Raw genomic sequence first — 16980 nt, 5'->3', positions numbered from 1 at the left:
AGATACATAAATTTTTTTATTTATAAAACACAAAATATTAATTTATATTTCCCAAAAGTATAAATACTTTTCCGAATTCCAATACATTCCACCAAACTCCCAAATTGAAGTGGTTTTCTTTTTAAAAATAACAGTTTGATTTTTTTTATGATATTCTTTATTTTTACAACTTAAAAATTAATACATTGTAAATCTAAACTCCAGTTTAAAATTATTTTTTTTAGCGAAGATACGGAAACTTTAACCCACAACCTCTTAATTGAATATGAAGAGACTATGTCATTTAAGCTATTACTTCTTGACAACTCCAGTTTAAAATTTATTAGTGAATAAATTATTACATGTATAAAATAAAATTTAGAAAATCAATATTTATTTAAATAAATAAGTAAATTAATTATTTGTTCGGTCAAAGTTAGTTTTTTTTTATCGAAGATATGAAAACTCGAACCCGCAACCTTTTAGATGAGTATGGAAAGATTATGTCATTTGAGCTATTATTCATTGGCGAGTTAGTTAAATTAATTGTTTGATTTATTTTAATTTTTTTAAATTAAAAATAAAATTTAAACTCAAAATTTTATGTAAAAATAAAAAAATTATATCATTTGAGATATAATTGATTTATATTTTATTTTAATCTTTGTTATGATGGTGTTGTTCCCTACTTACTTATTCATTGATTTTTGTTTGATTTTTGTTTGGTTCTGACTTCTGAATCTGAAAAGAAATGAAAAAGGACGTAATTTACGTAAAAGAGAAAGAGTTTGGTGCGTAATGGCGAATGCTGCTGAGGGATGGTGACGTAGACGTGGATAAGAAGATAGGTGAAGGCCACATCAGATCCAACTCTCTGTCTGTGATATGACTATGAGTGATGTTGTCCTACATAATTAAATCATGATAATTTTTGGTATATTTATACTTATTTTGAAATAAAAAAACCATGTGCTTTAAAGTTAATGATAATGAGTTTCCAATAAATACACATCATTTTAAAAAATACTTTTTATCAATACTCAAAATATTCTCTTTCGGCCGGCAGTACCATCCATATCGGTCCACCAAAAAATGAATCGATACCTTGGGTTATATGTGGAGATCAGCCTTGAGTTATACATTAATTTTAAGATTTTTATAATCTTTTGTTACGAGGTTTTAATATATTTAAATAAAATTTCATATCAAACTAATATTTTATTAAATAGTAAACTATAATATATCAAACTAATATATCAAATCAATGAGTTATAACTCAAATGGCATAGACTTTCCACACTCAATTAAGAGGTCGCGGGTTCGAGTCACATATCTTTTCAAATTGTCAAATGAGTAATAGCTCAAATGGCATAGTCTCTCCATACTCATTTAAGAGGTTGCGAGTTCGAGTCTCATATCTTTAGTAAAAAAAAAAACTGTAAAAATATATTCGAACAATTCTAACAAAAATAAATATAAAAGATAAAAATGATAAAATCTTAAAAGATAAAAAAAATAACAAAAATATTGTATCATTTCGAATCAATCATCTGTCACATGTCTTTCTTGCACCAAATGTTATCCAATGTTTTTTCATTCTCAAATAATCCTTCATTATTGATCAACATCTTAGCATAACTAAGTGAAAGACAAATGTTTATAATAATCTAATTTATTATATATTACAAAGACATAATTCTTCTAATTTTTACTAGTGACTTAATTGGTACCACAATATAAGTGGAATTCTACTTTTTGTAAAGGAAAACTTAAGAACTTACAAATTGGACATCACAACTTTTTGTCCCTTCCCTCCTCTTTTTTTCCTTTCTCTTATTTTTTTTAAGTTTTTTTTTATTTATTTTTAAGTTTAATTATTTTATTAGTCTTTATAATTTTATCAAAATTAAAATTAATATTTTTTTGTAAATAAAATAAAATAATTAATTATTTTCCTAGAAAAATTTAAATAACAGCAAGTTCGCCGTACCTTCGGCAAATTCTATGATAAGTTTAGCACACTATTTAAACTGGTAGAACCATTTTTGTTTGTCCTTTTCTTCTTCTATTCTCCCTTCCAAATTTTCTCTGTTACTCTTTTCTGTCTTTTCGATATCCATAAAATTTGGTGTGGATGATATTCTCAGTTCCAGGTTCGTAAATAATAGTCTATTTTTTTTATCGTAATTAGAATTATTTCGTTTGCTTATGTAAAGTTACTGTTTACATGTTAGATAAATTTGTTAGGTATAGATTATTTGTTGGTTAGAATAACAGATTTATTGTTTACATGTTAGTTAGTTAGACATACTTTTAAGTGTTGTTATGTCAGGTAGATTGTTTTATGTTACCATGTTTCAGTATAGTTACTATTTATTGTTTATAAACATGTTAATGAATATAAGAAAGTATATTATTAGTTAATTTAGTTAGAGTTATTAGCTTGTGTTGTGAATTAGAAGGTCATTAGTAGAATAATTAATTAGGTTAACTTAGATAAGAAAGAGAGGTGAGCAATAAAATTTAGAGTTGAGTTAGTTATAAATTAATTAGTTACATGACGACATCAGTTAAATAGGGTAAACTTAAAATTAGTAGGTTTATAAGCTACTTTTCATTTAGTTTAATTTTTAATAATTTAGTGTGTGATTTTATTTTATTAGATTGTGTTTCGATGGAGTAGCAGTTATTGGGTTAAGAAGATGAGATGTATAGATTGGATTATGCTGAGCACATTGCTGGGAGACTTGATCGAGTGGTATAATTTTTTAACTTTTTTTTATTTTATTGTATTGAATAAAAAGTGAACTTGCAATTATATTTCTTCACGGTCCCTTTTTTTCTTATTTTTTTTTTTTCCGTTTGGTAGGCGCCTCAGATCTTGCGCACCAGACGGAATCTGATGATACGGCCTCCAGAGTAGATTATGCTATATCTGAGACGAGCCGGGTTTGAGTACGTGGCCTATATGGTCGAGTTCGAGCACGATTGGGAGCTTGCCTCGGCATTGATAGAGAGGTGGAGGACTGAGTCCCATACCTTTCATCTACCGTGCGGGAAGATGACTATCACCATGCAGGATGTGGCCTATCAGTTGGGATTCAGGACTGACGGTGATCCTGTGAGTGGATGCATAGGTGGGTGGGAGCAGCACCATCAGGGACGGACCATTGAGGAGTTATGTGAGCAGATTATGGGTGTTGTTCCCGACCCAGAGGACAGACAGTCACAGACGAAGTGGACTGTGAAACTCACTTGGTTCCACAATACGATTTGTGGAGAGTTGGAGTAGGACGCTACAGAGGAGCGCCTGATGAGGTACACGAGAGGATACATCATGCAGTTGATAGGGGGTATCCTCTTCCCAGATGCATCTGACTCTCGGGTGCATATCAGGTGGCTTTCCCAATTGGAAGACCTTGATACGTGTAGCTGGTTGTCGTGGGGTCGGCTGTGCTGGCATGGCTGTACCGCCAGATGTGCCGGGCCACGGAGTATGGTCAGCGCAACTTGGGAGGATGCGTCAACTTGATGCTTTCTTGGGCCTACCACCATATTCTGTTAGTACGGCCCAATGGCTTTGATACTCGTCGCTTTTCCCTGGTCGAGAGGTATTATAAACACTTACCAAAGTTATTCATATCATTGTTAAGTTGTTTATTAATAATAATGGATAAAATAATATTGTTGTTGGTTGTGTAGTGGGTTCAGTACCGACCGGACAATGCCACAGACGAGAGCAGGTTGAGGCATCACAGGAGATGATTTATTTAAAACAACAACAACAACTATCGTCGACTAGAAGATGCCCTTCCATCACCAAGAGCAGTGCAAGTCCTCCGCGTGTGCCGGCTTTGGCGACACAATCCGCATTGCTTCTCCCCGTTATGCTCAACGCCATCCATGTTGTTACGAATCCTGGAGCTCACAGGGCGACCTCTCTTCACTCGCATCGTCCTAGGGTTGGGATGGATTTGGGGACCATCATACAATGGCTAGTCATCCTCGTGCCCTATCGGTCGAAACTCTGATCTGTAAACATTGAAGACCGACTCCAAGCGGTATACAGGGTGAACAAACCGCTTCCAATCAAGTCTTGCATGAAAGCAAGCTGCAAGCACGTGACGACAAGGAATATGAAGAGCCTGAAAATACCCACAATCACACTTACGTTCATCAAGTAGCACTTGATAATTCTGTTGCCTGGATCCAGGAACTGCCACTAACTCTTCAAACGTGAAGTTTGTCCTCGATCGATCAAACTGGTAAACATTCATAGTGTTCATGTGCTTCGAGTTGAATTCTATGGCCTTCATCAATGTCTGTGAGAATTCAGCACCGACCTGAAGTTGGGCCAGTGCCTCGGAACCCTTCCTTGCAAAAAGTTCATCTAAACGAAAATAACTTGACTTAACAAGAGCCGTGATTGGCAAATTGTGGGAACACTTCATAACTGCATTAATGCACTCGGAGATATTGGTCGTCATGTGACCAAATCGACGACCCTCGTCAGCATACTATGCCCACTGTGACCGTGGCATTTCTTCAAGCCAGTTTGTAATAGCTACGTTTTCGCCCCTTAGACGGCCATAATAATGAGCGAACTCATGATGCGACTTTGAGTACACTGCATTAATAAAAACATTCTTCAAGTCTTTGTTCCTAAAGTGGGTCATGAAATTGGCTACAATGTGTCTTGTACAAAACGCTTGAAAGGCATGAGGCGGTTTCCATAAACTACCTTCAGCATTCAGTGTTCCATCAATGGACTTGTGTCTGTCTGAAATCACTAACACCCCTGGTTGTGGTGTCACATGCTCCCGTAGGTACGAAAGAAAGAACGACCACGCCTCCTTTGTCTCACCCTCAACAATTGCAAATGCAATGGGCAGAATGTTTGCATTGCCATCTTACGCTATGGCCATCAACAAAGTTCTACCATATCTACCATATAGGTGGGTGCCATCAATGGATATAAGTGGCTTGTAATTCTTTAAGGCCTCAACACATGGTGGAAACGTCCAAAAGACCCGATGAAATATCACAGTGTCGGTGGAGGCAGGCTAGGGCTGTGTCACTAGTTGCACCCAGGTACCTAAATAGACATACATTAGTGGGCTTTTTGTACACGGCTGAATTAGTTAATAGCGAATAACTAAATCGGAAATAAATCTTACCTGGCAAGTACATATGCATAGCGAATAATCAACGAGAAAGCTCGTTGTATAACTCCTCCCAATCGCCATATATTCTAGTGATGACTCTTTGTTTTGCAAGCCAAACCTTTCTGTAGGACACCTTGTAATCAAAGTGATTATCCACACCTCCTTGTAGAACCCTGATGCTGATTGTTGGATCGGCTTTGACCATTGTGAAAATGTGTTGCGCAATCACCTTCGAATCCAATCTACGATGATCTTGCCCCATCGAAGTTTGCATGCAAGTATGAGGACCAGTGTATCTCCTAACCTCCCACCTTTCTTGCTTTCGGCGATATGATATGAGTATGCTCCAATTACAACCGGGTCCGAACTGGATACATCGAGCATTGTACCTTAAATGGTCACTCTCTACTATTTTGTACTCCCCACCCCTCCTGATGCTGTACTGCTTAACTGCCAACATGACTTCTTCCTTGTTCCCAAATTATTGTCCAACCTCAAACTCGTTGCTTGGGTCTTCTTCAAGACCTCCCTGGGTAAACGACTAATCCAAAGTCATTGTATCGAGATTCAACCTTGTGAAATGATTTGGCCAGTCATATGGTCGAGAAATGGCAGGCTGTGTCAGAGCAATCTGTATGCCACCGTAGTAGTTCATCTCCTCTTCCTCGTCACCATCATCAGGGATTTCGGGTGGTTCTTCGTCAGCATTGTCTCCATCATCGGGGTTGACTTCATACTGCTCCATCATCGGATCTCTGATAGCAGAACCATCATGACTTTCAAGACTGTCATCCATTAAGTCAACGTTACGAACTTCAACATTAGACCCTCCTGACTACCCTCAGGTGGCATATTTAGATCCACCATCGTCCTTCTAATAGTTCGTCTAACAACTCCACTCGTCGGACTATCATCGACAGTATCTTCAGATGATCCTCGGCCACCAAAGTCAACAAGAAACACGTATAATTCCAACAGATGAATATTAGTCCATCGGTTGTGCCACGACCTTATAAGTCGTACGTCCTCGTCGTCGCACAACTGGTACCTAATTCAAAACAATAGAAATATCGCTCACAACCATGGTCTGATAAATATACTAATAACAGAGACAAAGACAATACAACTGTAATATATATTTTATAAAACAAATTGCCATCTATTTCGGTCGGATATATGTAGTAATTTTTTTCACCCTTTTAAATTCTTCCTGTTCGACAGAATGCAATATTACATTCTTCAAAGCTGTTAAACTGTTGACTTTCGGTGTCATATAGGTAATTATCGGTTGGCCCGATCTAAAAACAATTGAACCTTCTTCATCATACACTATTTCACCATCATAATGAATGGATAACAATGGATTTCCTGACATTGTAGCAACAATGTTAATAGTGAGAAAGAAAGTAAACAGAGAAATTGTGGCTACTTGATCTTCTCTCCAATAAACCTACTTTTATTTCCGAACTCATCATAGAATTCGCTGGGGGTAAAACTAAAATTATAAAAAAAATTTAAAATTCAGCAGAATTAATTATTTTTATCAATAATTTTAGGCATCAATTTAATATTTTTTATCTGGTAACTTTTAACTACTTCACTTCGCTCCCAAAAATCAATCAATTTAGGGTTTCAAAATCCCCGCCAAATTTCCTCCCTTTCCCTTTCTCATTCTCAGTCACTCCCCTCACTCTGTAATGTCAATGGCGATCGAGAACGAGAAATCGGAATCCCCTATCACCAAAGCTTCGAAGCCTCTTCCTCCTCCTGCTGGTAACGAGAACTTACCGCAGAAGCAACCGTCGAGCCCCACCGCAAGGGATCGCATTGTTTCCGTTGCTTCAAACATTGCATCTCAGCCTCTTCACTTCTCTGATCCTCAAGTTTGGGGCGTCCTCACCGCCATCTCCCACAATGCCCGTAAAAGGCTCCAGGTTCTTTCTTTCTCCCTTCTCAGATAAAATCTCAGTTGCTCTAATTTATAGGTTTCTTTGTAGTTGCGTTTCTTTATTTGAAAAATGCAAGTGAAGTGAACCTTTATGCCTCTGAAAGTGAAAAGTGACACGCTTGCAGCTTGATCTCTGATATAAGCCACGACCTGTCGGATTCAGTACATAAACCTTATGAACTTGTGATGATTACATGCATGCAATCATTTGGGCATTAGTGTGCGTTTAGATATTTCAATTTGTTTATTCATTTATATATTGTTCAAACAGTCTGCAAAGTAAGAGAATTTTTTCAAAGCAACTTTTTTTTTTTAATTACAAAAGATGGTCAAACAAACAGACTCTTAATATATGTCAACAAGATTGAACTGTTCTGTAAATATTATGGATTTTCAGCAAAGTTATTATGAAATTACAGTCAGTGGTAGTTGAACCGCAGCTGTGACCAATGGTATTGGCACCTTTTCTTCATTTACTTGTTCTTTTTCTGTAACTATTGATTACTCCACTTCATTTGATTTGATTTGATTTGATTTGATTGAATGGTTGATTCTGACCAGGGAATTAATATTTTACTAACTGCTGATGAGCACTGCATTGGCCGATTGGTGGATGATGTGCGATTCCAGATTGATTCGAACAACATTAGTGCAAATCATTGCAGAATATACAGGATGTCGATTACAAACGAAAATATGGTGGACACAACATCAATTTTCTTGAAAGATACAAGGTTGTGGATTCTTTTTCAGAGCTTGGCTATTTCCATCCTTCCTATGGAAAAATTTCACCCTTGTCATATTCTGATTTTTGTAAAGTCTTGTTCAGCACAAATGGAACTTATCTTAACTGGGAGAAGTTAAAAAAGAATGCTCCTGCTGTCAAAGTCTGCCATGGTGATATTATATCGTTTGCTGCTCCTCCTCAGCACGGTATGAATGCTTTCCAGTTATCAGAAATCAGAATTTTCATTTTTTCTTTAATAAATGGGATTTCAGGTTTTTTGGTTCCCTCAAGAAATATTTTGTATCTTTTTAAACAGATCTTACATATTCTTTTGTATATCGAGAGGTGCTTTTGTCCACCCCCATGCCAGATAATGCAGCTGCTAAGCGAAAAGCGGGTAATGTTATGATTAACCGAACTTTTAATTTACTAGTTTTTGTCATTATAGCATTCTACTCCTATTATGTTCATTATAGAATTCAAGCTTGAAAATTATATTATAGCATGTTGTGATATTCAGAATTTTCCTATACATTTGATTTTGACATTTGCAGCTTCTTCATATAACTTCATGTGATCAACTGTTTACTTCCTATTCGTTGTGAAATTTATATAACTTCTAATTGATAATTATGATATATAATATAATTTTCTATCAGAAAGTTATTTGAAAGATACATCATGGTTGATATAGATATTTGTTTTATTTGAGTTTGTGGTGCTTTTTAAAATTTCTGTCTTACTTTTTCTTATCTTATATAGAGGGATGTGCCTCTGAAAGCAAGAGATTGAAAGGCTTAGGCATTGGTGCCCCCGAGGGTCCTATTTCTCTTGATGATTTTCGAAGCCTTCAAAGATCAAACACAGTACGATATTTTAAAAGGATGCAATATCCTAAGCACTGTAAACTCCTCCTTTCTTACCCTTCTTTTTCCTCATGTTAATTGTATCCTATCTTATTCTTGGCAGGAGCTGAGGAGGCAGTTGGAGAATCAGGTGGTATTAATTGATACTTTGCGTAATGACAACCGTGTTGCTGCTGATCGTCATGAAAGTGTATGTAGCTGATGTATTTTCAATTTATGTGCTCTTCTAAAACTCTGCATGCAGATTTTAATATAAAAATGTTTAATCTCAAGTTGTTCTTTGTTATATTAATATGTGGTCTACAATGTCTTACCTAATCCACAATACATTTTATAGGAATTACAATCAGCCAAGGAGTCTGTTGCAAAATGTTACCTTGATCAATTAAAAGAATTACAACAAAGTGTAGATCTAAAACACAAGGAACTATGCGATTTTAATAGAGTAACTGCTGAACAGAAACATGCCATCGAAGACCTCAATGAAAGGCTGAGTGCTTCTATGCAGTCATGTGCTGAAGCAAATACTATAATAAGTAGGTATGGTCTATATAATTCTGAGCTATTTAATTCTTGATTTTGAGTTCTTCACTTCTTTAGTGTTCAATGTTGATTCAAGTGTCATAGGAATGAAGTTGTTCATTTTTATGTAGTTTGAGCTTGAGCTGCTCCTTGATCGATTGATTTTTATGTTGCAATGAGAATTGGCAATGTGGAATGATTTAGTGCTTATGTACATGTGTCTATATCCTTGTGTGTAACATCCTGGGGATGAATTTTGGTACTGATTGTTGGAGGAGGATGAAACTTTGGTACCATGATTAGTATTAAACCTTTTGCCCCCAGCATAGTTACGCTAGCTGTATTCAACTTGCACTGTTTAATAATTGAGTCCCTCTCACTTGCTCCTCTGCATGCAGTCAGAAAGTAAATATAGCTGAACTCAAGGAACAATTAGATGATGAGCGGACTCAGCGAAAAGAAGAGCGCGAAAAGGCCACAACTGATCTAAAGGCTGCTGTTTTTAGAGCCCAGTCTGAGGCTCAGGAGGAATTAAGACGACACACTGATGCTGCCTTAAGAAGAGAGAGAGAACTACAAGAAACAATAAATAAGCTTCAGGTTTGAAGGTTTTGTCGCTAAATTAGTAAGAAACTGTACTCCCTTTGATTTTGAAGCTTATAAGCTGTCATTCTTTCTGAATGTTGTAGGAGTCAGAGAGGGAAAGGTGTTTGCTAGTTGAAACCTTGAGGTCCAAACTGGTATGGTTCTGCTCATGTTTAGCCTACAATGGGCAACAACTTGTGTATTTCATAAATAGGTTTGTGCCTTCGTTCCATTTTGTTGCAGGAGGATACTAGGCAAAAGATGGTTGTGTCTGATAATAAGGTTCGCCAGTTAGAAACCAAATTGCATGAGGAGAAGCTGACCACTGCAAATCAAACAAAGGTACTCATATAGTTTTGTGCGTGTATTATGTCCTTTTTCATATTTTGGATTTGGTTACTATCTCGCTGAACAAAAATGCAAATTTTTGGAGCAGAAAATAGAAGAATTTGAAGAGGAAACAAGAAGATTAAACCAAGAGCTTGAGAGTGAAAAGGTAGATATTGGAATTTCATGTTCCAAGAATGTTTTTGTATAAAGGTGTTTGTCTAAATGATGTCTGCTTTCCACCGATTGCTGTTACTGTTAATGACTTATTTCCGTGAGACTTCAGAGTATGACAATATCTTATTTATATGTTGCTAGACTGATAAATTCTAATTAATAAGTTGCTTCAGCTTTCTAATTCAATATCCCCCCCTTATTCTCTTATATCTTTTATTTATGTTTTTTAGCTCTTACTTCTTTTATTTTGGTGGTGAAGTTTCTTTATGTGAAACTGAAAATATTTGTTGCTGTTGTTAGCAGGCAGCTCGAGAAGAAGCATGGGCTAAAGTTTCTATTCTTGAGCTCGAGATAAATGCCACAATGCGGGATCTAGAATTTGAGAGGAGGAGGTTAAGAGGTGCCAGGGAAAGACTTATGCTTCGGTAAGGCACAAGTTGTTTCTGTTTAATATGATCACTGGACAACTGTAGTTTGAAAATTATGTAAGAATGAAACCTTATGTAGAAAAGAATATTAGAGGACATCGCAGGATGGGCTACTTTACTTGAATACTGTAATTCTTTGGCTTGCTTTACAGTTTACATATAAGATTTTTTTCTTAAATTGGTGATTAAAATAGACAGGAACGGGAATTCTATGACTTCTTAATTAGAATTATCACTAGTGTGTAAATTATGGTTATGTGAACATTACTATCATATATTCTGAATGGATTTTAGCTACCCTGAAAATATGAAGAATAAAGGATGTATGAACATCTACAAGAATATGAAAGCAATTAGCAGAGCAATTGAGCCTAAATAAAAGTAGGACCGTGGCTGAATAGTTTTTGTTGTATTTATTAGAATGGACTACTCAACAATGTCATTGCAGTAAAAATTGCACATCCTGGTATCATCTGTTGGATATGTCATTCATGTTGAGTTAATCAGCTTTGTTTAGTAGTCCCTGTTGGTTAACATGCTGCAGCGTTGCACTGTTTGTATTAAATGCTGATAGGCACTTTAACTTTATGAGGCAACTTCTACACCTGCATTATGCTTTGATTTTGCCACTGAAGCTCATTGATGTCATGCAGGGAAACACAGCTACGGGCATTTTATTCCACTACTGAGGAAATACAAGTACTCTTTGCTAAGCAACAGGAGCAATTAAAGGCTATGCAGAGAACTCTTGAAGACGAAGAGGATTACGAGAATACTTCTGTAGATATGGATGGAGTGATCGGTGGAACCCCTGGAAGAGAGAGAGAAGTTGCAGGATACCATAGCAAAAATGCTGCAAAGGCAGGATCAACTACATCTACACAGAAGCCCAACAGAGATCAAGTAGAAACCTCAAGCAATGAAGCTAGTGTCACTGAGAAGCATGACTGTGAGGTGAGAAGTCAAGAATGCCAAAATACACAAGAGTTCCCCAATGCAGATCATGACCATGATGTAAGAGGTGGCTTTGGTTCTGATATTGATGGTGCTGGCACAACCGCTATGATGGATGGAGGCGCTGGCGGTACTGAGCGAGTTCTGGGAACTGAAAGTCCTTCAAATTATGGCGTAAAGCATGTTGATTTGGATAAATCTGGTGCTCTAGATGGGGACACTATGCAGTGTGATGATGATGATGTAAATGTACAAGAAACTGAGGAGCAAGCCCATGATCGTGTTTCGCATCCATTGCAATTACATGATCCTGCAGACACTGAAAAAGTTATTGAGGATACCGAAGTTGGAGGCACAATCAGAACAGCAGACCTTTTAACTTCCGAAGTTGCTGGCAGCTGGGCTTGCAGTACAGCCCCTTCTGTGCATGGAGACGATGAATCTCCAAGCAGAGACAATAATGAAGGTTGTGGTCCATTGCATGATTCAAATATTGTGGTGGCTGAGAGTCAGAACACTCGTTCTGAAGATGCTGCTGCTAGACGGAATGAGCGGCAAGCACTCCGGGATATGATTGGCATTGTTGCTCCTGATTTGAGGGAGAAGTTTGGAGGTTCTGCATATAATTGTGGTGAAAAGCAAGAGAAAGATGGTAGTTCAACTGACTCAGACACGCAGACTTGTAGCAACAGTGGCAATGAAGGTAGAATCAATGCAGAGGGTGGAACTATGTCTGATGAAGAAACTCAGTGTTGTGACCATGTTGAAGAGAATGAAAAGCAGGATGATGCCATGGATGAAGGTGATGATGAAGCTACTCAAGAAGATTGAATCTCTTGTATAAAATATAAGTCAGGAAACTGTACATATTTACATGGATCTCTGAAGACATCTCATCTCATCTCACGTATATAAAGTGGTTGATTACCCCTTGCGGTTATGACTCCCTCTAATTATATTTAAGGCGTCTTATGTTATTGTTTATTATTATTTATCATTCACTAGAATCGGTTTTCTTTGTGGAATAGTGTTTTATTTTGTATTTGTTTTTAATTTACTTTTTTTTAAGTATAAATAGTGTATTACTCGCAATTTATATATGAGCTTTATTTATTTTGTTCAAATATATCGTGCTTGCTGTTGTTATGGGTGGAGACAATGTCATGTAAGCTAAATAAACCATCGGATTTGATAAAATGAACCAAGATGAACTCGGTTTCTACTTTCTACTCTCTTTTTTAGATGGTGTCAAGTAGAAGTGTATTTTAAACAAAATTTATATATGGATTATTAGTGGACAAATAAAAACCAAAAAAGAAATATTTATTTATCTATTATCTATTAAAAATATATATCAAACTAGTGTTGTAGTGATTAACTAAAACATAAATATTTAAAGGTTTTTTTTTATACATTTGTTATGTCAATTATATGTATTTTTTGTTTCCTAAGAGCATCTCCAATGGTGAGTTCCTCTTTGACTTTTTTCTGACATATAGGAACTCTAACCATTGGAGGAGAGGAGAAGTGAGTTCCCGCACAAGGATTAAGGTAAGGGAGTCCCTCTAAGCAGGGACTCAAATTAACCAATAATAACTTGTCATTTGGCAAGTTATTATAAAAAAATAATAATATAAAATCTGAAATAATTAAATAATTAAATAATAATTAAATTAGTAATAATTATAATAAAAATTATATTAAATAATTATATTTTTATTTAATTAATAATTTATATTAATTATTTAAATAATAATTAATTAAATAATTAATTAAATTACCTAATGGAGAAGAGAGATGCTTTGAGTTCCTATTTATTGTTTATGACGCAAAAGCTGATGTGGAGTTATTTTTTATGACAGGTGGGCCATAAACAGGAACTGGGATGAGTTTCCTACTGGAGATGGTCTAATGTATCTTATAACTTGGTAGGTTAAAAATTAATTTATCGTAGATCAGAAACTCAGAGCTTCATTTAATAATTTATCATTTTATAATTTACTAGTAATTCATGAGTTTCTGTATAATTTACATAATTTAGTGGTTTACAACAATATAGTATTAATCTCGTTAAAGAAAAATATATTTTTTGTCCTTAAAAAAAAAAAAACTAAACTCTGTAATTTAAATAATATTATCACAAGTTGTGTTCTAGCTAGGAGTGCTTAATTTGTAAGACAACGTTAAAATCTAAACAAATCATAAATCTAAACATTAAAAGCAATAAAGATTTATATTTTTCTTCCGTTAATTCTCTAATTATGTATTGTAAACCTAATTAAGTCATTTAACGAGTCTGATTTTTCAGCTTGGTCAGCCTTCCTTAATTGAAGACAATTATGCAAACTTTTGGCACCAATTTCACATGGACGAAAAGTATCCGAATAAGGAACAAAACGAACAAATCTAGAGTCACACCCATGGTCACAAATTTCCGAGAACACCATATATTTCTCATTAGTTAAACTATATGCATAGACCTTCTTCTTAGCAAAAACAAGATCACCATTCAAAACGGTAAAATCTCTTATCTTAGGATTCTATTCCATTAAACCCATTCCTTTTACTCTCACCTTCAAGATCCTTCTCCACGAAGTCGATTCATAGTTTGTTAGAATCCAAACCGTAAACACACGCTTTCTTAATCTCACTAAGTAAATAGTTTGATAGCCAGCAACTGCTCCCCATTTGAAAATATTCATATTGCAACTGTCATTATGGGAGCCCCTTCTTGCTTCTTTAGGAACCCTTAATAACTTGGTTTCAACACTTTCATCTTCATCGCCGTTCGTGATTTCATAAGATATGATATAAGGTCTAAAATGGGTGCTATCTTCAGCAAGATAACTGTAGCAATCCGAGATGAAGTGAATGGCGCCATTGCAAATCACAGGCATGCCAAATTTTAAATCTCTAGATCCAGCATATAAACGGTTCTTCCTTAAGCTCCAAGCACCTTGTTTATGACTATAAACATGGCAATCAAAATGTGAACTCCATTCTTCGTTGTCAAAGAGAATCAACATGTAATCATCAGAGTTGCATTCCAGTGTCATGGAGAAACTATGAGCAAGATTCCCTCGCTGCTGCAAGTGGTTGGGGAGGGGAATGTGTAAAAGGTCAGTTGCTGGATTGATGATAAATAATTCTGTTCCATGAAGACAAAGGAGTAAACCGTTGCTTGAGCTTAGAATCTTGAGCCGCGAGCGCACGATGAATCGTAGCATGTTTTTAGGGACGCCGGAGGAAAGTTCCTCTCCCGGCAAAGGATGCAACTCGACGTTGTGATTCAGATTGTCATCTCTTTGAACGAAGAAGCATGAAGGACGATCTTTCTCCAATGAGTTTTCTGCTTGTTTTGCTACAAAGTATGGAGTTTTTGGAAGCTCTGAAAAGAATTTTGAAGAAGATTTGAGTTTGTAGATTGCTTTTGCAGGTAACCAAGATAATATCTCTAATAATTCATCATTAGACATTGTTGCCATTGTGATCAAGATCAACGATGACTTCCTTGTTTGAAAGCCAAGAATGAAAATTTTATCATGGTATCAGAGCCATGGTATCCTCCATGAGGAGGATATATAAGTTAGAAATCACCATGCTTCTTTTTCAGGAACATAATTTAAGGGAAGCAACTACCGATTTAATTATGTTCTGATTTATTTAAATCCAATCATATCATATCATATCGTATCTAATTGAAATTTGATTTAAATTAATTAGAATCAAGTCTATAATGATATCTTTAGTTGAATTCTAAATTTTATAATTTTATCTTGAAAAGATTTGACCAAATTGATCACATAAGAATCTGTTAATATATATCAACAAACAGACTCTTAATATATGTCAACAATATTGAACTGTGCTGTAAATATGTATCGATTTTCAGCGATTGCTGTTACTGTTAATGACTTATTTCCGTGAGACTTCAGAGTATGACAGTATCTTATTTATATGTTGCTAGACTGATAAATTCTAATTAATAAGTTGCTTCAGCTTTCTAATTCAATATCCCCCTTATTCTCTTCTTTCTTCTATTTATCTTTTTTTAGCTCTTACTTCTTTTTTTTTGGTGAAGTTTCTTTATGTGAAATTGAAAATATTTGTTGCTGTTGTTAGCAGGCAGCTCGAGAAGAAGCATGGGCTAAAGTTTCTATTCTTGAGCTTGAGATAAATGCCGCAATGCGGGATCTAAATTTTGAGAGGAGGAGGTTAAGAGGTGCCAGGGAAAGACTTATGTTTCGGTAAGGCACAAGTTGTTTCTGTTTAATATGATCACTGGACAACTGTAGTTTGAAAATTATGTAAGAATGAATTTCTATGTAGAAAAGAATATTAGAGGACATCGCAGATTCGCAGCATGGGCTACTTTACTTGAATACTATAATTCTTTGGCTTGCTTTACAGTTTACATATAACATTTTTTTCTTAAATTGGTGATTAAAATAGATAGGAACGGAAATTCTATGACTTCTTAATTAGAATTATCATTAGGGTGTATTATGGTTATGTGAACGTTACTATCATAGATTCTGAATGAATTTTAGCTATCCTGAAAATATGAAGATTAAAGGATGTATAAAACATATACAAGAATATGAAAGCAATTAGCAGAACAATTGAACCTAAATAAAAGTAGGACTGCGGTTGAATAGTTTTTTGTTATTCATAAAAAAAAAATATGCAAGGTGTCGGAGATGAAATAAAATACAAATTTTAAAAAAGAAAGAAAGAAAAAGATGAAAAAATAAATAAAAATAAAGAACTTTGATTACAAAATAAAAATAAAGTATAAGTGTCCTGTTTTAGTTTTCATTTTTTAAATATCGTTTATATAAATTGATCTAACTTAAAACGATTTACCAAAAACTTATAATAAATTGTTTTAACTTAAATTGATTTACTATTATGAAGTAGATCATTTTAACTTAACTTGCCTTAATAGAAAAATCGCATTTTAAAGATTTACTAGAACTACAAAATATGTGTAAATTAATTTAACATAAACAGATTTACTAGAAATGTAATTTCTGTATAAAGTTAGTTGTATCATACTATATTAGTAAATCGGTACTATTATATAAAATGTACAATATACCTTTAAATTGGTTCCTAACGAATTTCAAATTAATACATTGATCCTAATAAAATTTTATTACTTTAAAATTCATTGAAAATTACTTTTGTGAGACAATTTAATCATTTTGTCACTTATAATAAAATATTTAATATACCTGATAAAAAAATAATCTCCAAATAAAGTTTATTATAAGGTAATTAAATTTCAACAAACATCGTT

General features: G+C 34.9%; 2 protein-coding genes across 3 annotated transcripts; one reads left to right on the top strand and one right to left on the bottom strand.

Annotated features, from left to right (window-relative positions):
• On the top strand, nt 6730–12643 carry LOC107619436 (early endosome antigen 1-like). Of its 2 annotated transcripts, none has more exons than XM_016321729.2 (13): nt 6730–7078; nt 7654–7826; nt 7922–8025; nt 8136–8216; nt 8582–8685; nt 8789–8875; nt 9023–9225; nt 9606–9807; nt 9897–9947; nt 10036–10134; nt 10229–10288; nt 10600–10721; nt 11378–12643. In XM_016321729.2, exons 1-13 carry the CDS (start codon nt 6842–6844, stop codon nt 12507–12509), a joined length of 2655 nt encoding a protein of 884 aa, XP_016177215.1. In that variant the 5' UTR covers nt 6730–6841; the 3' UTR covers nt 12510–12643. The 2 variants fall into 2 exon arrangements, with proteins under 2 accessions (XP_016177215.1, XP_016177213.1); XM_016321727.2 differs by having other exon boundaries at nt 10597–10721.
• On the bottom strand, nt 14219–15163 carry LOC107616187. Its single transcript, XM_016318180.1, has one exon. The coding sequence runs from the start codon at nt 15161–15163 to the stop codon at nt 14219–14221; it is 945 nt and encodes a 314-aa protein (XP_016173666.1).

The sequence above is a fragment of the Arachis ipaensis genome, chromosome B09 (assembly GCF_000816755.2).
Source record: "Arachis ipaensis cultivar K30076 chromosome B09, Araip1.1, whole genome shotgun sequence".
Classification (NCBI taxonomy): Eukaryota; Viridiplantae; Streptophyta; class Magnoliopsida; order Fabales; family Fabaceae; genus Arachis; species Arachis ipaensis.
Note: the sequence above shows the minus strand (reverse complement) of the source record. Positions and strands in the feature narration are given on the sequence as shown.